At 31.1% G+C, this 24298-nt stretch overlaps 6 protein-coding genes and 1 long non-coding RNA gene across 8 annotated transcripts in view; 2 read left to right on the plus strand and 5 right to left on the minus strand.

The window, feature by feature from the left end:
- LOC106787074 overlaps positions 1–1049 on the minus strand; it is a 2732-nt gene extending 1683 nt beyond the window's left edge. The window contains exons 1-2 of the mRNA XM_014749112.1: positions 943–1049; positions 202–473 (exon numbers count right to left, since the gene is read on the minus strand). Of these exons, the coding sequence (XP_014604598.1) occupies positions 202–232 (31 nt within the window). The 5' untranslated portion in view covers positions 233–473; positions 943–1049. The remainder of the gene's footprint in view (positions 1–201; positions 474–942) is intronic.
- Positions 1050–2611: 1562 nt separating this feature from the next.
- On the minus strand, positions 2612–6410 carry LOC106787066. Its single transcript, XM_014749093.1, has 3 exons — positions 5161–6410; positions 3492–4207; positions 2612–3160 (listed from the first exon to the last, which is right to left on the minus strand). Exons 1-3 carry the CDS (start codon positions 5204–5206, stop codon positions 2894–2896), a joined length of 1029 nt encoding a protein of 342 aa, XP_014604579.1. The 5' UTR covers positions 5207–6410; the 3' UTR covers positions 2612–2893.
- Positions 6411–7080: 670 nt separating this feature from the next.
- Positions 7081–8655, minus strand: LOC106787068 (vitellogenin-1-like). Its single transcript, XM_014749095.1, has 3 exons — positions 8545–8655; positions 7572–8230; positions 7081–7392 (listed from the first exon to the last, which is right to left on the minus strand). The coding sequence occupies exons 1-2, from the start codon at positions 8576–8578 to the stop codon at positions 7638–7640; spliced, it is 627 nt and encodes a 208-aa protein (XP_014604581.1). The 5' UTR covers positions 8579–8655; the 3' UTR covers positions 7081–7392; positions 7572–7637.
- A 1063-nt stretch (positions 8656–9718) lies between these two features.
- Positions 9719–11854, minus strand: LOC106787067. Its single transcript, XM_014749094.1, has 3 exons — positions 11747–11854; positions 10298–10977; positions 9719–10215 (listed from the first exon to the last, which is right to left on the minus strand). Exons 1-3 carry the CDS (start codon positions 11817–11819, stop codon positions 9973–9975), a joined length of 996 nt encoding a protein of 331 aa, XP_014604580.1. The 5' UTR covers positions 11820–11854; the 3' UTR covers positions 9719–9972.
- Positions 11855–15820: 3966 nt separating this feature from the next.
- Positions 15821–17155, plus strand: LOC106787088. The gene is made up of 2 exons (XM_014749140.1): positions 15821–15944; positions 16139–17155. The coding sequence occupies exons 1-2, from the start codon at positions 15942–15944 to the stop codon at positions 16586–16588; spliced, it is 453 nt and encodes a 150-aa protein (XP_014604626.1). The 5' UTR covers positions 15821–15941; the 3' UTR covers positions 16589–17155.
- Positions 16898–18389, minus strand: LOC106787089. Its single transcript, XR_001381739.1, has 2 exons — positions 18304–18389; positions 16898–18214 (listed from the first exon to the last, which is right to left on the minus strand). It is a non-coding gene; the product is annotated as an uncharacterized LOC106787089 (long non-coding RNA).
- On the plus strand, positions 18153–24154 carry LOC106787087 (ataxin-7-like protein 1). Of its 2 annotated transcripts, XM_014749138.1 has the most exons (6): positions 18153–18249; positions 18985–19041; positions 19104–19208; positions 19289–20064; positions 21220–21270; positions 21367–24154. In XM_014749138.1, the coding sequence occupies exons 1-6, from the start codon at positions 18165–18167 to the stop codon at positions 22375–22377; spliced, it is 2085 nt and encodes a 694-aa protein (XP_014604624.1). In that variant the 5' UTR covers positions 18153–18164; the 3' UTR covers positions 22378–24154. The 2 variants fall into 2 exon arrangements, with proteins under 2 accessions (XP_014604624.1, XP_014604625.1); XM_014749139.1 differs by lacking the exon at positions 21220–21270.
- Positions 24155–24298: the final 144 nt, after the last annotated feature.

The following is a 24298-nucleotide window of genomic DNA, read 5'->3' on the forward strand; positions in this document are numbered from 1 at the left end:
TATTTTAATATATTTTTTTTTATATAATTAATAATATATATTTAAAAATACATAATTTATATATTATTAAAAATATATTTATCTCTCCATGGGTTGGTTAATTAAATATATTTAAAAATGCTACATGTATATAATTATTAATGATTTATCATGCTATGAAGATTACAATGATCTAATTTGCTAAAAATTAATTTTACTAACCTAAGAAGAATGGGATTATCGTCAAGTTCATCTCTTAGCAAGGATGGACAACAGACATTTGATGTTCTTCTTGCTCCAGAATCTGCTTTTATATACGACCGGTTAGATTCTTATTAAGAGTTAGGATTATCACTACCGACGTCATAACACTTGATTCGTCATCATTTGTATCGTTTTAAGAAGACATATCCATCTCTTACCATCCGAGTACTTATTTAAACTTCATTTTAGGTTTTATTTTAACAATGAACTACGTTACTTTAAGTTTTGACCTGTTTAATTGAAAATAATTAAAACAGAATAAGAGTTTAACAAAAGATCGTTGAATCACTATTTTTACATATTTCTTATCACCATTTATAATATTAGCTGTAGCAATTAATTCGGAGCTTTGATATTAAATTCATTCCATCCAAATCGTCATCTTTATTTCGTCAACGAATTCAACAGTTGCCTGACAGACGGATCAAAGTTATCAATAAAATAATAAGGGCTATTTTTTCGAAGAATAACAGAGATGTACGATTAATTTTATAAATAAATATAACTAATATAATTAAAACGGTACCCAATTAATTGCTACACCTAATAAATATAATTGGTCAGTATTGCACCGACTAATAAAAGAACAGTCATTATTTGAAGGAATTAGGGTCTCGTTAGATCGAGACGTAGGTCATGGATAGAGTGAGGGAGTCGAAGGGGGATGGGGGGAGAGGTAGAAAGAGAAATACTACTAACCTAAAAAATACGATATAAGCACGAAATCCATGATAGAAGAAAAAGGTGAGGAAGAAATATGGGTTCCCTTCTTGTTCAAAGTCTCCGTGTAGAGTGTAATGCACAATCTGCATTTCTGCCCTACCATGTTACTATAGCTTTTTATCCCATTAAAGTTCATTTCCGTTTTGACTGGTTGCGCAATCATCAATCAACTTACGAGGTCATTTTCGCCTCATTCTTTTATATTACCCTTAAATTATACTTATTTTTAGTGACTCTTTATTATAGTTCCTCTGTTATTATGATCTTTAATTTGGTGATATTAATTTTTGCTCACCATTAACATTTTCTGCGATTTGTTTCGACGATGACCTTTTTATTTGGATGTTAATAAAGATGTAAAATTCAATTGACTCAATCAAATCACGTACATCTACACGTATTGTCGTATTTGTGTACTCATATAGCGTATTATAATGAAACATAGGGGTGATTCACAATAAGTTATGATCTGGGGGTGTATGACAGCAGGAGGCATCAAGAAGAATTTGGTATTTATAGAAGGAACAATGGATAAATATAAATATTTGAACATTTTACAACAAAATTTAAAGGAAAGTGCAAGAAAAATTAGATATATACGAGGACTTTTACTTTCAACAGGATAATGATTCTAAACATACCATAAAATTCGTTAAGAAATGGATCATATATACCCCCCCGCTTTCCTCCTCATATGTTCGTCACACCACCGCATAGTACTAATGAACATTAATGGGCAATAAAGATTTCAAGCCGATCCATGTCAAAGTTCAAAGTACCAATGCGTTTGACATTATAAGTTGAAATAGTGAAAGGGGAAAGGACTCTTTTGATCTGCCTTTGATTTGTTTACTGTTTAGTTCTAAAAGTTTAAATCGTTAACTCTCAAAGAAAACTTCAGTTCAACCCCATTGTCAGTGTTTGTATTATCAAATGGGATCACATTTTAAAACTTCAGTTTTCCCTAACAATAATATCAAAAACAGCCCGAGATATTCATTACAATCGAAGCTTTCCCTCTACCCTCCATCTAAAAAAAATAGATAAAATAAATAAGTTTTATTTTGTTTAATTAAAAATGAAAAAAAAAAATAAAGACTCGTAATGTTAAGTGTATGGTCTTGGAAAAGTATAGAAAAATTAAAAGAAAAAAGTTATAGAAAACATTTCCCGCGCTCGATCGATATTGGCTACGCAAGAATGACCTGCCCTCTACTATGATTTCTCGAGTACTATTACGCGTACTACTTACGCGCGATCAGCTGATCCATTCGGGCTTCTTCTTCTCCATTCATGCGAATATTCGTTCAATATTCCTATAGTGTGTACAACAGCGTTTCCCAAACTTTCTCGTTCGCGAACCGGTATTTTTTAGAAAATTTTTATTCGCCCCACTTTTTTCTCGAAAACATATATTATATTATTCGAAGTGTTGATATTAATTTTTTTTGGTTAAAAAATAGATTTATTATAATATTTAATTTAATAAATGAGTTAATAAAATATCAGGTTATTTATTTTAAATAGACTTTATTAAACTCAATAAATTGCACATTTCAATATAAATGTAAATAATTGTTAATAATGATAATAATTTAAGTTAGTAGCAGTTTCTCTTTTTTTTTTTTTATTTTTTTTTTTTTTCAATTTTTCCTCAGGATCTGAGTATTTTTTTTCTGCGGACCGATTAAAGAAAAAAGAAATATTCATTTAATATTTTTGATAACACAATTATTTTCACAAACACTTCAATGTAATATATGTATATTTTAATCAAAGTTTAATAGGCAAACTGGAAAAGCTAACTCGTTGCATTATACGATTAATTATGGAAGCTGGAAAAGTTACTTTTTCAAGAGCAATGGATTCAAGCTTTACATGCATATTTAATTTTGAATAATTAGTATTGTTACATTTTTGATAGAGTTTAAAGAAATTTTTCGAATCTAATACTTCTACGTAACATTCGTCTAGTATAATGATCGAAACTAGAATAAGTATGAATACTAGTAGAAGCTGGATGCGAAATCGTTGGAGGAACGTTTCTAGCAGGATCAACATTTTTTAAAATTACAGAAATTTTTTGACGAGACGGTCCATTCCTTAATCCGCTCATTATGATTGGTAGACCTTCGGAAACAGTTTCCGATGAAAATCCTCTTTTGGATATGATCATTCTAGTAGTCGAAGACACCTAATAAAAAAAAACACGATTTATGTAATCGTAATCAATTAGAGTGCGGATGTTTATAGCCTAAATAATCTAAATCTTGTCACGTCTTGTAACGTAAGTTGACATAAAGGACTACCGGTAAGATAATCGTTCTATAAACACTAATTTGTAGACGCCTAAATAACACCCGCGAACCGAATAGTTTACTAGCCGAATAAAAGTATGCATTTATCAAATTAATTCTTTTCTCAAACTCTTCTCTTATTTCATTAGATTGATTTAAAATCTATCCTAAATACTATAAAATATGCATTTGCATAAACATCCTTACTAATCAAGAAATTGATTTTACCATATCCATGAAAGTTCCTCTCTCCCTGTCATCCCTATGACTTATAGGAATTCCAAAAAAATAAATAGGCCTTCTTGGACACTTTTTAGAATGCCTGATCTTTTCAATAATTATTTGACCACCTTGATTAAGTATATCTCTGTAACGTAATTCATTAGAATCTAACAAAGCCAATTGAAAATTGGCATGAGCGTATCTTTCGTTTTCATAATATCCACCAGAGACAAGAACCCTCGAATCTACTTCGCAATGACCAAGGTTTGAATTTTCGGTTGTTTGAAACGAAGATTGTCCTTCTTTCAGTTCAAAGCCAACGTGTAATTGACTTACAACAGCTTTCGTTACATCCAATTTCCATCTTGTAATAGTTCTTTTTACTACTAGATTCTCAATGCCACGAGAATTGAATCTGATTTCGAACGGATCTTGATCGAAAAAGAAATGATCATTTAATGGTACAAAATTTCTCGACCATTCACACGTCGTCGAGCTATCGTTAATCGTTGAAAATGTTATAATAGGGGTTAGGAAATAGCAGCTAAGTGTTTCGGCATCTTTCACTCGACATTTGAGCTCGTTGGAGACAGTGGAACAGTAAATACGTCTTCCTCGATCGATATCGGATCGAGAAAGATTTATTAACACGTCGAAAGTCATTTCTCCACCATATTGCCATTTGTATTTTTCTCGAGGGTGTTCTGGAGTCAATTGAGTAGCTGGAAATAGATGATTAGGGTATTTTTTATTCTATTAGGTTGCTTAATAAATAACGTCGGATTTTTGTCCCTAATTATAAGTGATCGTTTATACTGTTTATAAAACAGATTTAAAACATGTTTCTGTAATCTATAGAACGCATGCATAGTCTGAAAGCTGAGATTTTAAGGTGCAATTTAATAATAAAAAGACTACATAGTTTTTCATCAAATTTTGTAGTACTTATTTGAATTTGAAGATGAGCAGCTAGAAGATGTATTTTTGTACTTTTTTCTTCTTTCTTTAAAGCAATTTTGCATATTCGTCTCATTTAGCACTATCAGATTTTTATTTATTTCGAAAAAAATAGAGGCCTGGGAGATACATATTTCTGAATATTTTGCAAAAAAAAGATAACAAATTTTAGATAGATGGCATTATAAAGCTATTTATGAAATGGCAAAAAGTTACAGAACAAAATGACCAATATATAATTTTAATTAATTGTCTGTATATGTATATTAATAAAATTACGACATTATTTATTGGTCAACCCTATTAAGTTGGCTTAAATGGATGATCTAAAATCTTGTATATTCCGAATTCTCTTACACTATGAATCTAATCTATGAATCTAATCTATGAATCTAATCTATGAATCTAATCATCTGAAAGGGTGAATTTAAAGTACAAAGTCTATATTTATTTGAAATAGTTTGACGAAAAAACTAATCAGAAAACTAAAGTATGCAAATATACATATAATGACTAGCACAACGTAATGCACTTTTTATTCTTATTTCATACACCATTAACGCGTTTCAACATAACTAAATAATTTACTGTAAACACTTGTTATTTTGAAAACTTTTCAGAAAATATATTTTCTGATCGCATAAATTAATATAATGTATAAGAACTACCTTGTAAATTAAAGAAAGATTGTATATGAAAAATACACGTATGTACATACCTAAAAGAAATGGTAAGATGGTTACTAACATGTTCACTGTTATCATTCGACTAACTTAAACATCTTCTCATTCGTTTCCTTTTTATAAGACAGATAAGCCAATTCTTTGAACCTTCTCCTTGAAAACCATTTCATTAAGTAGCGTTTTCCGTATAGATGATGATCCTGGTTCCTTAACGTCTGGCATATTGATCAGAGGCGTAATAGCGTGTATTACTTTCCGACTCGATTCACTGAAAATTCTAATGAATTCCTAAGTATTCTAAAACGAGAAAATTCGATCGCATGTTTCATAGATCGGATTTAAAGATTAAAATATTTCTAAATCGGTATGCGAAGTGATTTAAACGATTATTCAATAGCCAAGAAGATTGTTCATTTATTTCATTTACAGTTAAATCTTGGATTGCGAGTAATTTGATTTACGAGTGTTCCGTATGATGAGGAAAATATTTTGATTTGATTAACGAGCAATGTCTTGCAATACGAGCAGTACGAATACGTTTAGTAAACGACAAGGATTAACTTGTTTAATTGTTACTTCGTATTTTCTCTATTTTTTATTATTTTTATATTAATTAACAAATTATTTGATTTTCCATTATATATTTCTTTTTCATTTTGATACATGTATATACGAGTGCTTTGGATTACGAAAACATTTCTTTAACGAATTATGCTCGGAAACTAAGGTTCCATTGTATTTTTTTTTTGAAGTGAAACTTCTTAGACGACGGAAATGATACAATTTTATGAAACGACATGAAAAGAGTGTGTGTGCATGAGATACGTCGATCGATAGTAATTGCGAAATGTGTTTATTCGTGGACAGATGAGTGGGAATGTTATATATCTTGAGAGTGTCCGAAATATTTTAAATAATTGTTAATTAATCCAAGGAAATTTATATTGTAGTCTAAAAACACAGTCCTTTTCGAAATGCAATGTTAAACTCGCTCTTTGTCCTCTATGAAAGTCAATTAAAATTCTTTTATTGATCGTTGTTAAATAACTTTCCGTAGATTACATATGCATAATGAAAATCATATTTGTAATAAATAGAATTTATTCTTCTGAAAGTCATATATATAAACAACAATCAATAAAAAAACTTTCATAGAGGACAATGAGTCAGTCTTACGGTGGATTTCGAAAAGAACGATACGTCTAGTTTATACTCTGTACTTTTAGATATACAATATACATTTCTTTCGATTAATTAACAATTAATTAAGGTAAATCGAACATAGTACTGTACTCCAATAATATTTTCAATTGTTTAAACTCAAATGTATTTCTTTTAACGTTCCTGACCAGTAATGAATTTGAGTTAAAAATTTGCTTCTAATAAAATATCAGATCGAAATATATGTAAATACTTGAAGTATATTTAATTTTTAAACAAATTTACTTTGTATTTTTTGTTTTCTTGATATTCTTACTTTAATGGGTATTCAATTAATTCTGATATTAAAAAACATTTAAATAACGGTAAAAACAAAGGATTATCAATTTTTAAACATGAAAAATCCAGGTATATTAGATAAAAAAATCCTGTTATACTAACACAGTCACAGATTTTTAGTGACGAACGTTTTCCATACATTATTTTCGTATTTGTTTAATTCATTTGCTATAAATAAAGCTTTCCAGTTAAACTCATTAAATATTTAAATACAATATATTTATTTCTAAATTGTTTCTTCATATTCCTAAACACATTATATCAATAGTTCTGAAGCAAAAAATCTAATAAGCATAACCGTGTACGATTTTAAGGGACACTCGCTATATAAATGAATCAATTGATTATTTTCCACGTGATAATACGAGTTTCATTTTCATCGAACGTCAAGGCCACGCACATGCTTTGTTTCCTTTTTTTTTTGTTTTTGTTTATAACGATGAATCAAATAAATATATTATCAGCAAGTATTTAATTATTTCTTTAATAGGTAATATTATATCTTAAAAAGAAAAGATAGAATTTTTCATACGAAAGTATCTTTCTTCGTCCTTATACCAATCATCTTGAATCATAAAGCTGACCCATGTAGCATCGGGGATAAAAGGTAATTCACTTTTCGTTGTCGACACTACTTCCAAACTCAATTTTATCTTCTCGTTGAGGGTAAAATTTCTACTTTTGTCCTTATTACTGATGACGATTTCATTGGTCGTATAGGAAGTAAAGTTCGAGTCTGATATGATGATATTGCTGTGGGATGATTTCTAAAACAACAAATAGTATTTCAATATACCGATCAAATAAATATTAATCTATCAAGTATAAAACGTTCGATTACGGTGATCGGATCATTTCATTAAGGGGGCCCCCCTTAATGACCCCTCCCTTCTCCAATAAAAGCAAAACGAAAAAAAAGATCAAATATATAAATTCGATCGCTTACTATAGTCGTAGTGACGTCAGCAGGTAACGTCGAATAAGCAGATAAGCTACCAAAAAAGTATACTTTCTATTCGTCGTTATTATCGAAATATCGTATTTTTTCTATGCTGACAACTTCACCGGATAATTTTCTAATCCCATTGTTCATCGGTATTATTTCGAATTTGTCGTCCTTCCATCGATCTTCTGATAAACGATGATCAAGCACGACCATTGTTTTACATTCCCCGAAATACGATTTCTCTATACCCGTAAATTTGCCATCAGGTTTATTTCTAATATTAATACCAATGTTTAATTGATTAACTATCAATCTAATCATATCGATAGTCCAGGGTTCCATATCCTTGGTTACGACCAAATGGCTAATCCCATGTTTGTCGAATTTAATCTCGAATGTCTCATCATTCGTTCCCAAATCTTCGACAGATAATCGTGCCAATTCGAACAAGCCTTCCTTGTACATTCGTATATTGGCTGCTTCGAAACGACAATTCAACGTGTCCGGTACTTTGGGACGACATTTTAAAGTATTGACCACGTCGAATGCTTTTGTCATTTCACCACCAAGTCCATCATTATTTATGGTGTTTATTTCAACTCGGTAAGTGTATTCCGGACCATGAAGGAGGGAATCAATGTCCACCGAAATTCGGCTCACTTTTTGAAAAAGAATTCATGTAATATGATATATTTGGTAATAATTATAGACGTTGTTAACACTAAACGTACCGATTATTTATGTATATCTATTTCTATCACAGCAGATCTAATGACACGTTTTTGAAAGGCATATATTTTACGATTTACGTATAACAAAAAATATTGAATCATTTATGCAATAAGATTTATTGACTCACCAAATAATACTATAACTTGCAAAAGAATTTGATTGGTTAATATTATAATTGTACAAACGGTCATTGAAATCCGGTCGTAGTACGTTTAGTGTTAAAATTGCGTTTAAAACTTACGTAAAAAAAAGGGTAATAGCAACAAGGTGATCATGATGACGTACAAAATACGACTGCATTTAATCTCCTCTTGTTCGCCTCTCTTATATCTATTACCGGCAATCTGTTGACCCCTTAACGCGCCGTCATTTAATTAACGTTATACCTTCTCTCTCTTTCTCTCTCTCTCACTCTTTTTCTCTATTTCTCTCTCCAGGAAGTTAAGCTGACAATATACAGGGTGATTCGCTAACTCTTGCCACCAAGATAGCTCCGAAAGTATGATAGTAGCAGAAAAGTTTATAAAACAAAAGTTGCATGAAAAATTCGGGAGTATAATATGACGTAAGTTTTTTTTTGTTAGATTTAGTCGTTTCCGAAATTTAAGGGTCAAGTTAGTTTTTTTAAGTAGAATGCTATATTTTGTACTTATTTTCTGATAGCGGCTGTCATTGCGAATCCAACGATGTTCAACATTAAGGTATTTGAAGGTCAATAAAGGTAAAATCTGGCGAACCATCCGCATCGTGCCTGCGTCGTAGGTGCGTCAGGGTTGCGTCATCCTTTAGGTGTCCAACCAAGAACGGAACAGTCAGACATAATCAGGTTTGATAAATACACCGTATTTAATAAATATTTACTATATTTAATATTGCACATCGTCGGATTCGCCACGACAGCCGTTATCAGAAAATAAGTATCAAAACATAGTATTCCATTTAAAAAAACAAACTTGACTCATAAATCTCGGAAGCGACTAAACCTAGCAAAAAAAAGACTGACCTGATATTATACTCCCGAATTCTTCATGCAACTTTTGTTTTATAAACTTTTTTGCTACTATCATACTTTCGGAGCTATCTTGGTGGCAAGAGTCAGTGAATCACCCTGTATAATCATCGACAATTTTATCATTTAACAAAATGTCGTTGAAATTTCTTCAAACTAACTCACACGCAACTATATCAATTACAATAATCTATTATCTAATCGTTGCAAATTATCATCTTTCTTTTTTCTCCCCACTTAATTAATCATTTTATTTTCTTTCCTATCCATTAGGAATCATTTCTGGTATCTAAATTGAAAAATTTCTTTCACACTTTCTCTCGCGTTTCGATTTTTAATGTAAGTGCTTTCGAAGTTTAACTTGATTAAATCAATAAATCATAGTAGCTGGATTTAATCTCAAACCTTTTTGCTTGAATACGTAACCTTGACTTTAATGTGTAGTTAATACAATCATATTATTGCAATATCAAGTTCTGTACACTTGAAGTAACATAAAATTTGGTTAATTAACATTTCAATCGCAACGCTTTATTATCGTTTACCATTTTTGTTTGTTTTTAATTTATTTTTGTAACAATTCGATGGTAGGTATTGTACTTGGTATATTTATTTAATTTTCTTTTTATAAATTATATATTATTATATATATTTATATTTTTAAGGAAGATTAATTAATGTTGTATTATAGTTTGATCGGGTTTTAACGATGACATCAATGGACATTGGATTGCGTAAGCCTTTTAAACTACCTTGGGCCGGATGAATGGAATCCAGTGATATATATAAATGATCGAGAACATTACCGATTTTCTTTCGATCCTGATCGTATATATCAACGATATTTAACGTCTCGGAGGTAAAACAATTTTTTGAAAATCTTATATTACTCTCAGATGATATCTGAAAAATATATTCAAAGATTTCAATTTACAATTATATTTAACTAATTATCATTTATAATTTAATAGTAATAATATTTTACCAAACGATACGTAGTGTTTTCAAAAATCGAATTGTGAATATCATTTCCAATGAAATAATACATATCAGATGGAACGCATTTATCGAGAACGATTTGTCTATTAATTCGTATAACTTCGTCTTTATTCAATATTAAATCGATTAAGGGTACTAAATCAAATCGTTTTTTCTCACAATGATTGTTGGCCTTTGATCGAAGGATTTTGTAATCAGCTGGACACTTGCCCATAGAAAAATGTTGCTCATCTTGAAAGTTATTCTTTCTCCCATCTAAATTCGTCCCGATGTTAAGTTGATTAATGATCGTTCGAAACATATCGATTAGTACCTGATTCATAAGTTTGTCATCATTTTCTAATACGTATGCATTTATTCCATTTTGATCGAATAGTATTTCAAAATTTTTCCCACTGAACTTGAATGGCTCGTAACTTATGTTCCTCGCTGGTAATGCACCCTCGCGATCAAATTTTTTCGACCAAAATTTACCAATCTTGGCATCTTCAAAATGACAAAACAAATCATCCGGTTCTCTCGGCCGACATTTTAGATTAACGAGCAATGCTTTACCCAAGTAACGACCTTTATCTTTCTCCAGATCCGAAATTATGCTCAAGTGTACGGAGAACGAATATTCCGGCCCGTTGTTCCAAGCATCGTCGTTACTTATCAAATTCGTTGCTGCAAATATTTTCAATATTATCTAAATACAGTTAAACCTTGAATTGCAAGTAATTTGGTTCACGAATATCCCCAAGACGAATACAAAATTTGGATTTTGAATACGTTTGACAAATGACAAGGATTAACTTGTTTATTTGTTACTTAGTATTTTGTATTTTTTATCATTTTTATATTAATAAATAATAGTGGAACAAATAATCCGATTTTCTATTATATATATATATATATATCTTTTGACAAAATTCACTTTGATACTTTGATAGATAAGTGTTTGGGATTACAAGTTTATTTTGTAATGAATTATGCTCACAAACTAAAATTCCACTGTATAGTCAAACCTTGAATTGCAAATAATTTGGTTCACGAGTATTCCCCAAGATGAGTAAAAAATTGTGATTCTATGAACTAACAATATCTTGCAACATAACAGTACAAATACGTTTAACAAACGACAAGGATTAACTTATATAATTGTTACATAGTATTTTGTATTTTATATCATTTTTATATCAATTAATAATTGTGGATTGAATTATTCTCTTTTCCATTCTATTTATCTTATGATGAAATTTATTTTGATACTTTAATATACGAATACTTTAGATTATGAGCTTATTTCTGTAACGAATTATGCTCGCAAACCGAGGTTCCACTTAACTTTTATTTACTTCATTATTATGTTTCAATATTTCTCTATCCATTTTCAAATAAATTGCTGTACTACATATGTTTTAGATAAACAAATTAATTAAAAGACCTTACCGACCTAGAAGATACGGTATCAGAATGAAGTTCATGACGATGTTGGAGGTAGGTTCTTGTCTAAATAACTTCCCCATTGCTCCAACATGTTCCTTTTATATCCTCGGTAAATGTTATAACTGACTTCACGTTATGCTATAATTTAATCGAATCTAATTCATCGGTAATATCTTTTAAATAAAATACCTACGTTTTTCTCTTTCATTATATTCTTTTATTATAATACTAACGTAATAATATCTGCATATCTCATTTTTAATCATTTTCATTATTATTTATTAATAAGAAAAAATAGGATATTTTCCTTTTTTATTATATTTTATATTATTTTTTAATGTTTTCTACATACCCTTCTTATGACATTTTTCAATCTTAGATATTTATTGTATTATTTTAAGAGGATAATTCAAGAATTATTATACATCCGATTAATCGCGCGTTCCAATGAATGAAGAAAAAAACAAGTAAAAGATTGCACGTGTTTCGAAGATTGGATTCGAATCGACACGACGTAGTAAGATCTATTACGTGTTTCTCTCTCTCACTCTTTTTCTCTCATAGATCATCGAGTACACTTGACCGAAGGCGCGATCCAGCGAAATAATCGTAGTGACCTTGACTCAAATATTCTATGCACACTACGTTCAAGTATTATAACCAATTACCTCCTACTACATTAAACGGAAAATTATGTCAACAGTTTACTGTTGCAAGTGGCACCTTGTTGCAATTGTTCCTCGTTCAATAGTAAATCTCATAGAACCTTGAATATCATGGGATTTCGTCTAAAATATATCTGTCATAACTTTATAATGAAATCGTTTGGTTTATTACTATTTGAAATGTTTTACAATTTTGTAAATCTTGGAGATAGATATGATTGCGAGAAATATACCCACGCCTTCAAGTATGCAACCCGTTGTACAAGTTTTTAAACTCCTTGAGATTGCAAGCCTTTTCATGATGCTTTTGAACTCCTTAAAATATGCAACCCTTTTACACGAGGTCTCGTACGCCTTGCAACATGCAACCCGTTATACAAAATAATTACTTTGTTGGTTTGTTTAATCCCTTGCCTATTACAGCTCTCGTATACACTGCTTATTTATTTATTTTTTATTTTTATTTTTGATATCATAAATTAAGTAGTGTAGTCATCTCATGGAAAAAGAAAATATAAAAAGATGACTATTTTTCTCGTTCACTTGCTCGATTTCAGAAGCTCATTAATATTGTACATTGATGACTTTTTAATCGTTTATTATTTTGACAAGTTATCCATAAAGTAATTTTCCTTTTATACTAAGAAATTTTCTATCCTCATTATAAGTCACGTTTTTTGTATTTTAAATCGTACTTTTATTCTCTTTTTTATTCCTTTGCCTCGTTAATTTTGTTTATATTCAATTTATCCAACAATAATTTATTAAACAATGCAAAAAGTTTGTTAAATGCGTAGAAGATTTACTTTGTTTTTCTAAGTCAATTTAAAATTAATTTCTTTTTTATTTGTTCTTTATCAATCTAACAAACATCGATATAGAAGTCTCACCCATGAATCCGTCTATTTTTTTATTTGCTATATCTTTTTCTAAGAAAAAATAATAGAAATAAAAAAAGAAAGAAATAAGTTTCATCATTTTAATTAGAAGAATAATCTGAGATCTTTAACCCATAAAATAAATTGTACATGCATATATTGTATATATGCAGGGTGTCACGCGTAACACTTTTCACGATTTTTCAAGTACTTACGATAACCTGACAAAAAAGTATTTTCAACAAAAGATGATCAGTTCTTGATTGGCTATACATTGAATTGGCCTAAATTGAATGTAATTTCGAGTTTTAATAATAAATATAAGTTATTATCGCCCATTGAAGCAGATTGTCATTTTTTGTTGAAATTTTCATTTCTTTGCTATCAAGGTTATCTAAAGATCATGGTATACTATGTCATTAAATTCGTATTAATACGGGTTATAATATTGTAAAGTCAAAAATACAGAGTGCCATTTGAAAAAATGAAGGTAGCCTTAAAAAAAAATTAAAAAGAAAATTTTTCCGAACTTTTTTTTTATTGCAATGTATAGCCAATCAAAAACTGATCAACTTTTGTTTAAAATACTTTTTTGTCAGGTTATCGCAAGACCTTGAAAAATTTTGAAAAGTGTTACGTGGGACACTCTGTATATGAATATGTCTATATACAGATAAAACATAGTTCTATAAGTCATTGGGAAAAACCCATGGTACAAATTAGCTTTGCAAAATTTTAATTATCGTGATTTATGGTTTTTATTATCAACACATAGAGTATGCAAGTATGTTACACATGATTGAGTAAACAATAACTCAACCGTGACATAATATTCTTATTTTCTTTGTTACGTTAGGATATATTTTTTTACTACGAATTCTATAAATTCTGTGAGTCGACGAGCCTTAAACGAAAGAATTATCATCCTATCCGAGAGATGTCTTTTCATTTTCTTCTTCTTTTTTCTTTCGCATCGTTAATCTTCTGGTATTTCCGTTCCTGTATACGAATGAGCAGATGTTTAAAAGCAATCGTTACGTTTTTCTTATCATTAAAGAATGTGTAGGAGTATGAATGAAAAGAATAATAAAATATTAAATGAGCCAATATATTTTAGGGTTAGAAGAAAATAAAAGTTTAAAATAGAACTAGTATAAAAATATCATCTTCGAAAGCGTCCTAATTTTGTATCAACCAAATCTCGAATAAAAGTCTGTGATATTTGTTCTGAGAGAAATCGCATGACTTATTCTTTTTTTATTCTTCCTATTTCGTTTTTATTATACGCAAGAATAAAACCAGTTTGTTTGTACCGTTCGGTGATAATTGGAAAACGAAGACGTTTCTTACATCTCATCTTTGTTTATAGTCTGTAACTGTACATATTTATGTATTTTTTTCCTAATTGAACTCGTTCGATTTGCATATATGAAAGTGCATATTTATGATGATAAGAAAATGCATTCGGTCTTATCATCTTAAAAATATTATTGAAAGATCGTAAGTCGGTATATATGTTAAGTTCCTCATTATTATTATTATTATTATTATTTCTTTATTCGTAATTGCGTAATATACTTTGAAATATGTATTCAGAGTAAAGTCGAAATTGAGAGATTTTTCTTTCTTTTTCTTGTTTTTTTCGAAATATATATTTAAACGAAAATATTAATTTAAAAATTAGAAGTATAGAAAAAAATAACAATATTCATTTTAGAAATAGTAAGAATTTTTTATTGCGCAACATTTCTCAATGGGAAACCACAACTTTTGTCTTTCTATAACATTTTGCATATTTAACGCAGATGTAAAAACGATGCGTCAGCTATAAACCGCACAATAAAAATCAAGGATTTATAATTAAATGTGGACGTAACATCTTCAACGTGAAGCAAAGGAAATATTTGTTTACACTAGACAATTGATCGATCTTTGTGATTTTTTTTTTTAATATTTTTTCAAGGACCTTCCGTTTTTTTTAACTTTGGTTTTTCCTTCATTCCTCACATTCGTTCTTTAATTACTTCGAAAGCTTTTTTAAATCTTATTTTTATATATTTTCATAGAAATGCGCATGTAAACGTTAATAAAATTAGTGGTTTTCCTTATGAACAAAAAATTCATTCTTTCTTGCACTTATACCATGTAACGTTTGTTTACCTTCTACATGAAAATAGTAATACAAACTACAAATTTCAAGTATACCTATTCGATTTTAAATGATTTATAAAAATCTGTCTAACACTAATCGTTTTGTATATCATATGTAAATTCTAACGTCAATGGAGATTTAATTAAAAATGTGTAATGGGAATATATACTTTATCGCAAAAGAAAGATAGTACTTTTTATCTTGAAAAAAAATTATAATCTAAAACAATTTGAATGACGCAGTTCACCCTGTATTTTCTACATCCTTTCTCCTTCTTTCTTTATTTCTTTCAAATCAATCGCGGGAACTTACAGTAAACTTCCCCACATATGCGTCGTTCTTACGCACAATAAGAAAACAGGAGTGGGGATTGTGTCAGTTTTATATACGAGAACATCATCCAATGCCAGCATACCGTTTTTAACTGGCAAGTAGAAAGGTTCATTCGAGAAACAAGTTTTTATCCTTGACATTCTATTCGTATTTTCTGAATCTCTTAACTCAATCATGGTAAGTACAATTGACGATTGTTCTTTTTTTTCTCATTATTATTATTATTATTCATTTTTGAAACTTATTATTAATAAATGATGTTAATAATAGCAAATTTATTTTCATACCATTTGCATATTTAGTCTATTTTTCATTTATTATTTATGTATTCAAAATATATTGTTAAAGAATGGAAACATTGTATTTTTCAGATAAAATACATAGTATTTATGAGTGTAATGGCTTGTTTGGGTTATTCCCAAAGACCACCGTACGCTGGTAGCGGTAACCGTTATCCCGTAGTCTTTCCACAATACACAGAAGCAGCTGTAGCAGCGGCAGCAGCAGCAGCAACAACACCAATACCAGGACAAACTTCAGACATTGGGAATCGTATCAACGCTGAAAGTGGAAGTTCCTTAAGTGCAATAAATTCTGCCAGTTCTACAACCATCAAAGTACCGATAAATTTACCGATTGATGCATATGGTGATATAGATCTTGTTAATAGGATCAAAACCTGGCCTAAAGAAAAACAACCTTTTTGGTTTATCAATTGGCAACAAATTCAAGCTCATCGAGGTGATCCAGTTAACTATGCTCAAGTAAATCAGCAATCGCAACAAGAACAACAAACGCAGAACCAGTCATTTTATATTTAAACAATTGTGAACCGTTTTATACGTATATATTTATATGTATTTATAGAGTACATATACCCTATTTTTATATACTCTATTTTTGTGCTAGTCAAATTTCAATGTTTTTTCTTTCGAAAAAAGTACTTTTTTTCATATTTGATCGGAAGATCCATGGATCATCTTAATATTCTATTCATATTATCTTTCATATCTCATAATCCTTATTTTAATATAAGTGGATTTCATTGAGGAAAATAATTAAATATCTCAAAAGCAAAAGAGAACAGGAAATAAGAATTGTTCATCGAAAACGTAAAATATTGTTTTAAAAAAATAATATTAACTAAATTTTTACGGTTAGAGAAATTTTCCTTACTGTTAGAACATAATTAAGGCCTCAGTTTAAGAATAGTTTTATGAATCGTATACCATCAAACTTATTTTATTATTTCATCTGATTTCATGATTATTAAGTTGAATTGAGAGATAATAAAAGTATTGGTTGTTCGGAAAATTCGTGCCGATTTTGACGAAAGATTGAAACGCAACGCATTTAAGTTTTGGTTAATATATTTATTTATTAAATTATATGTAAGTGTTATTCTGCTCCACAACCTTCCTCCATCTTTAAGGGTAACTTGAATAATTCTGTCCTACCGGAACTTTTCAGGTTTTTCAACAAAAAAACTATTTGCCGCTTATCGAAATAAATCTGTCCTACCGGAACTTTTTAAGTTTTTCAACAAAAAAACTTTATGCCACCTATCGAAAATTAATACGAACTTTTCGGACAACCTAATATAATGAGAACTGGAATTTTAAAATACATACATTTTCGATATTAAAATATAAAATAAAAGTATTCATAATTTGTAATTACAAATATAAAATTGAAAAGTAAAAAGAAATAAATAAATATTCATTTGAATGTATACATTCGACTAAACTTATCGATCGAAGGAGCCAATAAGAACATTTGAAGTATTCATATAATCGAACGAGCATTCGTGATTGGTCGGTAAAATTCGCGCCTAAAGTATCAACGGTGCGCCATTTTACATTGCAACGCGGTTGACCAATCACTCGTTTAGTTAGTTTATTGTAGCCCTCATTTACAGTAACACATGCAAAGAGAGAGAAACGTGTTCCTACTCCTATCGTCGGCAGCGTAAAGAAGGATATAATATATTTAGTAAACAAAATGTTGGAAGAACATTCGTAATGTCGTTCGTGTACTTGATCTAAAGCTTCTTTCAAGAATTGTGAGAGAAGAAGGGAGAGATCAAACACGAAAGAAAAAGAAAGGGAGAAAGAAAGATAGAGAGAAAAAAAGAGAGAGAGAGAGAAAGAGAGAGGGAGAGAGAAAAAGATAGATTGTGTTTGATCGTATATAGGGTGCCCAATGAACGCGTTTCACCGGCGTACGAAGAAAACGGTGAAACGAAAGAAAGAAGAACGATTATTATTGAGACAAGCCCTTCGTACCTGACAATCCGAGAACGCGGAACATCCCGAAAAACAACGTTTTCGTTTTGCTCTATATACTCGAAAGAGAATAACGCATCGTGTCTCATTGACAACGCGAGCGCCACTGGGAATGTCGGGAAGTGACAGCCCAACGTTTTTTCACGGCCAACCCTGGTCAAACTGGATTGAAAGAATCGGAAGGGATAAACCTTTAAGTTAGTTTCATTTGATTTTATTTCTTACATACATTAATATCTTTTTTTCCTTACTTTCTAACGAACCTCTGATCTCGACGATGGAGGTTTCGATTTGACGACCTAACCTCACTTTTTAGCGCCTTCTTTTTCTCCGAGTCTTCTTCTCCTCCTCCCTCTACTACTACCCCTTCCTCTCATTACCTCCTCCTTCCTCCCCCTTCTTTGCCATCTCTACTCGACTTTATATCTTCTTGTGTTGATTATCTTTTTTATTTATTCATTGTTTATTGATGATAAAGCAATTGTGTTCTTCAAGAAGCATAATTTCTTTATAGTTCATTGTTTTTCTTTAAAAATGCTTTTATTGTTTCATAATTATGTAAGATTGTAAATGTTGATGTTTGAAATAATAGATGTTAAAATTATTTTTTCTTTCTTTGATCATCAACTTAAATACTTTTTATATTATGTTGTTAATTAGGCTAATATTAGATTTATGAATTATGAGAGAAGAAAAAGAGTCATTAGTATTTATTCAGTTAAGAATATTATCTACTTATATATTGACGGTAGGAAATGTAAATAGAAAATGTATAATTCGTCGTTAAACAATTAGAAATTCTTATTGAATTAGAATCATGTCGTATACACTTTTAGATTTTGTTTTTAAAAAGAATGAAAATTAATTAGAATTCCATGTAGCATTTGGAATAATAATTTACTTGAACTAATGCGTTGGGTTGTATGTTTCAGGTGATGAAGAATCCGAAACAAGACCAGCGAGTACAGTTACTCGTCTTTCTGCAGAAGGTAAATATATTTTATTCTTCGCATATGGAAGATGATTTATAATGAGAATAATATATTTTCAGATATCGATCTGTATGGATTCTGTCCAGAAAGAGATACTTTTTATGGAGTGGTCTGTGAGATATGCAACGCCATAGTAAAACCTCAAGCTCTTAGACAGCATATGGGTAAATATTAATGTTTGTATAAAACATATGATCTCTACTATATTAAGAGTATTCAATGTAAAGATTGAATTATCTTATAGAGAGTCGACATCCTAGCAGTACAGCTAATTTTCCTCCACCTTCTGTACCTGTAACAAAACCTACAGTAAAGACACCATATTGCAAAGTAACTAAATTAAAGAAGACACAGCCAGCATCAGCACAAAATTCGAGTGGTACCAAAGTGATTCATACATCAGCAAAACGAAATACTTCGGTGGAACAACAACAGCAACAACAGCAGCAACAACAGCAGCAACAACAACAGCAACCTAGTAGTACCTCAACAACGTCGTTACCAGTTTCCTCTTCACCTAGATCACCTTTAGAAACAACTTTACAAACAGTACAAACAGCGACCACTAGTACTGGCAGTGGTTCCTTGACATCCTCGAGTCCAGTTAAAAGTCCTGGGACAAGTGGAACAACCAGACGAAAAAGGCTGAAAGCGGATCGTTCTCTCCTTAAAGATCGAGAATACGATCCTGATAGACACTGTGGCGTATTGAACGAAGAAACAGGGAAACCATGTACAAGGTCACTCACGTGCAAAGCGCATACGGTTTCTTTACGTCGAACCGTTATTGGTCGAAGTAAAACCTTTGACAAATTACTCGCGGAACATAGAGCAGCTAAGGAAGTACCGAGTAATACGAGATCTAGCAAATTATCAGTCAGTGGCACAGTTGTCCCTCTACCATCACCATCGGTCAATCCAATATCATTGACAACTAATACTTCTACCTCAAATGTTGATTCTGAAGCACCAAGTTCACCACCGGTATTATCGCTACCAGACACCTATCCACTGCCAAAGGTACGAATCCGATTCTCATCTTATATTTATATATAAGATCAGATTTTTTTTCCACTTTATTTTATTTCTTTTTGTTCTATGTCCAAAGGGATGGATTATTCGTAATCCTTCGCGTCGTGTGACTATTATTTGTGATGGTATTTTAAACACTTTTATTTATTTGGACAGTATTTTCTTCAGTATTTATAATAAAAGCATAATAGTTATTTCAGAATTGCACATTGACAATTTATTTCAAATATTAATTACAAATATTATAAATACTGGCCAAATAAATATTAATACATTGTTATTTTTTGTTTCCTTAATAATGCTCTTCTTCTTGTAGAAATGAAAGTTTTTGTTGGATGATCTATTTTTATTTTTAAGTTCCTTATATTTATCAAGATAATCAGCGATGATAGTTTTATTGAACTCTCAAATGGCTTTTAGCAAGCATGTTTTTCATTCGGAAATTTTGATTCTTTCCGATATAGATACTGTGTTCGGTCATTCTTCTTCTTCTTCTTCTTCTTCTTCTACTACTACTTCTTCTTCTTCTTCTTCTACTACTTCTTCCTCTCCTTCTTCTTCATCGTCTTTTTATGAATTATTCTTAAAACCATTGCTTTTTTTGCTATTAACGTATATTTCATATTTTGGTGCCGTCTCGATTAGTAGAACGCTTTAAAACTTTCATTTCTGTTCATCTTAGGAATTACAAATTACGTTACACGACGCAATTATGTAATAATGCTGAAAGTAGGATAACGACATGGAGATCTTTTTCCCATAGATGATGATTTATCTGTCTCTATGTCTCGTTTCATATTTTAAATTGCATATATATATATACATACATACATATATTGTATAGCTTAGGATTGCGGAGATCCCATAAGTTTTTAGTGAAATTTCCGACGTATTTTTATCTCTTGAGATTTTTGTTTCTTCTTATTACAGCCCAGTAGAAGGGATGTTTTTGTTTTATTTTTCTCTTTCACACTCTCTTCAAAACATACTTGGTCGAAAAGTATCTTAAGGAAAGGCAAGAAGTATGGAGACAAAACAGGAAAAAGTTGGAGGAGAAAAGAAAGAAAGAAAGAAAAAAAAGAAAAAAGAAAACGTTAGAGGAGGGTGTCGGTTGATACTTGTTTTCTGTTTTTGTTATTACAGGCTGTTGATTTGCTTTATCGGTGTCTGGCCCCGCATGGCTCCACTAAACCTGTAAGGCATGGTTTCTTTTGGGCACTTTAACGCCACACATCCTCCTACTGGGCCCTACGATTCTTATTTCGAGACGTCAACGCTTATCTTTTTTAGACCAAGCTCGAAGAGGAGTTCGGTAACGAGGAACTGCGGAGTCTAGAGTCATCCTTGGTTGAAGCGAGTGCATCCAGTAGCAGTTCGCAGACACCAGCAATGCAGCCTTCTTCTTCCGCTTCGTCAATGATGATGGCACCAATATCGGTGATTTTGCCATCACTATCTCCATTGCCAGCAAATACTGAGGAGTCATCGGTGGCGACCTTGATACCAACTGCTTCCCCGGTACCATCAGCTGCACCACCACCAGCGACCACAACCTCATCGGCATCTTCCTTGGTTTTGTCAACAACATCTTTAAATTCTATTATAGTATCACCTATGGCAGTCGTATCGAACGACATTCCATCGCCAAATTCAACAGCAACACCAACCACAGCATCAACCCTAATTACCAATTCTGTGACAACCCTGGTTACAACATCTATTGCAGCAACGACCACTCCGACTACACCTCCGCTTACTTCAACCACCATATCAACCTCTCTGGAGGTTGATAATTCTCTCGACGTTGATCCAGACGTTGATTCCATTGCTAGCATCTATTCGGCCGCGTTTAAGGATGAGAAAACTCTCTCCTTACGTTCATCTAATAATCTTCTACTTTCCCCGTTGTCAAGGAGTTCGTATCATCGGCAACTTCAACAAGGTTCCTCTATGCCTAGCTTGAATCTTTTCGAACCCGTTGACCAATTGGAACAACGTAACAATGCTGCTGGTCCTATCAATGGAAAAAGATTCCATCATGGTGGTAATCGTAGCAGTCCACTCGGTCTTACTACTACCACTACCACTAGCACTACCAGGCCACCAAACAAAAGAAACAAACAGGATTATCATAGGCAGGATTATTCAACGTCTATTCAACTCGAGGCAACTACTACCTCAACGCCTTATCCTAATTTTGGTGATATCACTTGGTCGAACTGTCATCCTGAACCTTTGGCTGTTAGCCGATGGCTCCGTATTACGTCCAGCCGTAAGCAATATAATTTTAATATTCACTGACACAAGACCCCACCTACTCCAGGCTAAGGGCGACTATTGTTGGTGCGTCTACATTTAATAAGAAACGTTATTTTCTTTTTCTCTTGTATATTTCGTCTGAAGCCTGTAGGGAAGGGATGGTCTCTGTAACGTATCTTCGTTTCTTCATCTTCTTCTTCTTATTGTTATTATTACTTTTTTTATCTTTTATTTTCTTTTTTTTCTTTTTTAATTCGTCAGCTGATTTCAGAAGTATAGTTTGTTCTAAATGGTTCGTCAAGTTTCATCTGAAGTACGATCAAACTGTTCGTACGTTATTCTTTTTAATTTATCGATTCATTTTTATTTAGTGTTTCTTGTCGAAATTAAGCCGATGCGATGACTTTTTTTCGACAATCGAAGATATTAGTTTCGTTTTTTTTTTTTTAAATCTTATTTTTCACAAACGTTATTGTTTTATAAAACGATAACACAATGTTAACAACATTCCCGTTCGATCGTTCACAACTCTACCTCGGATCATTTGTCGAATCCTCTTTTCCTTTGCTTTTCAGTATATTTTTGTTCTCTTGCCTTTCTTTCTTTGTTTTATTTCTTTTTTTTTAAACGAGAGAGAAAGATTTGAAGATTGATACAGATTTAGAGAGGAGCAGGGAGAGGGGGCCAAAAGTTAATACGTTATTTAACCCGTTGATTACTCGTTTTTTTTCTTCTTTTTTTTCCAATCAGTACAAAATTCGAAGAAAAGAACAATCAACGATTACGATCGTTTAACAAGTAGAAAAACTTTTGGCCCGCGTAGATCAATATAAATTAATAATTTTTTTATGAGTTTTGTTTTTCTCTTTTCGAAGAAAAAGTCTTATTTGGGAGGGGGGGATTTCATTTACGACATTCGTCAAATGATCAATGGAATATATAAGACTTCTCGGACGATGTATGTATTATATATGTAAATAAACCGATCTCTCCGTTATTATCGCTTACGTAAAGCTTAGGAATTGATGTACGATCAATACGAAATTACGTATTTTTTTTTGTCTTTTTTTTTTGTTTTTCCTTATTTTCTTTTTAACTTCGTAGCCACAGTGTTTATAAGTAAAAAGAGAAAGAAAAAACAAATACAATAATAACAAATGGTAAGAATTTTGTTCACGCGTATTACGTGCGTATACGTACGCATATGTATATATATTTTAATGCAATATAGCAGCGTTTCCTAAACTTTTTCTACCGCGGACCGGTATTTGTTTTGTAAAATTATTACTCGGCACAATTTTATGTCAATAACATATATATGCCGTATTATTTAAAATGATGATTATAATTTTGGATAAATGAGGTTAATACAACAAATCAGATTAATTATTTTTAATTAGACTTTTATTAAATTCACCAATAAATTGCATATTTCAATATAAATTTAAATAATTTGTAATAATGATAATAATTTACATAGCAAAGTTTTTCTTTTTAATTTTTTATTTGCGGACCGGTACCGGTTTGTGGATTACAGTTTGGGAAACCCTGAAATGGCGTTAACATCGATATAAATACAAAAAAATTCGATGTTTCATTTTCATTAATGATAAGTAAGAGTTCGATTTGTACATAATCATTATGCATAACATTTATAATTATATATATTCGTTTTTGTTTTTATCGAGCACGATGATCTTTGACTTCTTACAAAACAAAACAAAACAAAAAGCACATAAGTGTTATTTTTCAATACGAATTATAAATGTTCATCGTAATTTGCGTGTGTGCTGTGATTAATTAGTACTTTTTTTATTTATCAACGAAACAAATTATATATATATATTGGATGTTACAATAATTGATTTTTAAATTCTACGATAATTTCATTATTGTATTCTTGTCTTCTCACTCTCTCTCTCTCTCTCTCTCTCTCTCTCTCTCTCTCTCTCTCTCTCTCTCT

Source organism: Polistes canadensis, unplaced genomic scaffold (genome assembly GCF_001313835.1).
Source record: "Polistes canadensis isolate GaletaPanama2010 unplaced genomic scaffold, ASM131383v1 scaffold_91, whole genome shotgun sequence".
NCBI classification, from domain to species: Eukaryota; Metazoa; Arthropoda; class Insecta; order Hymenoptera; family Vespidae; genus Polistes; species Polistes canadensis.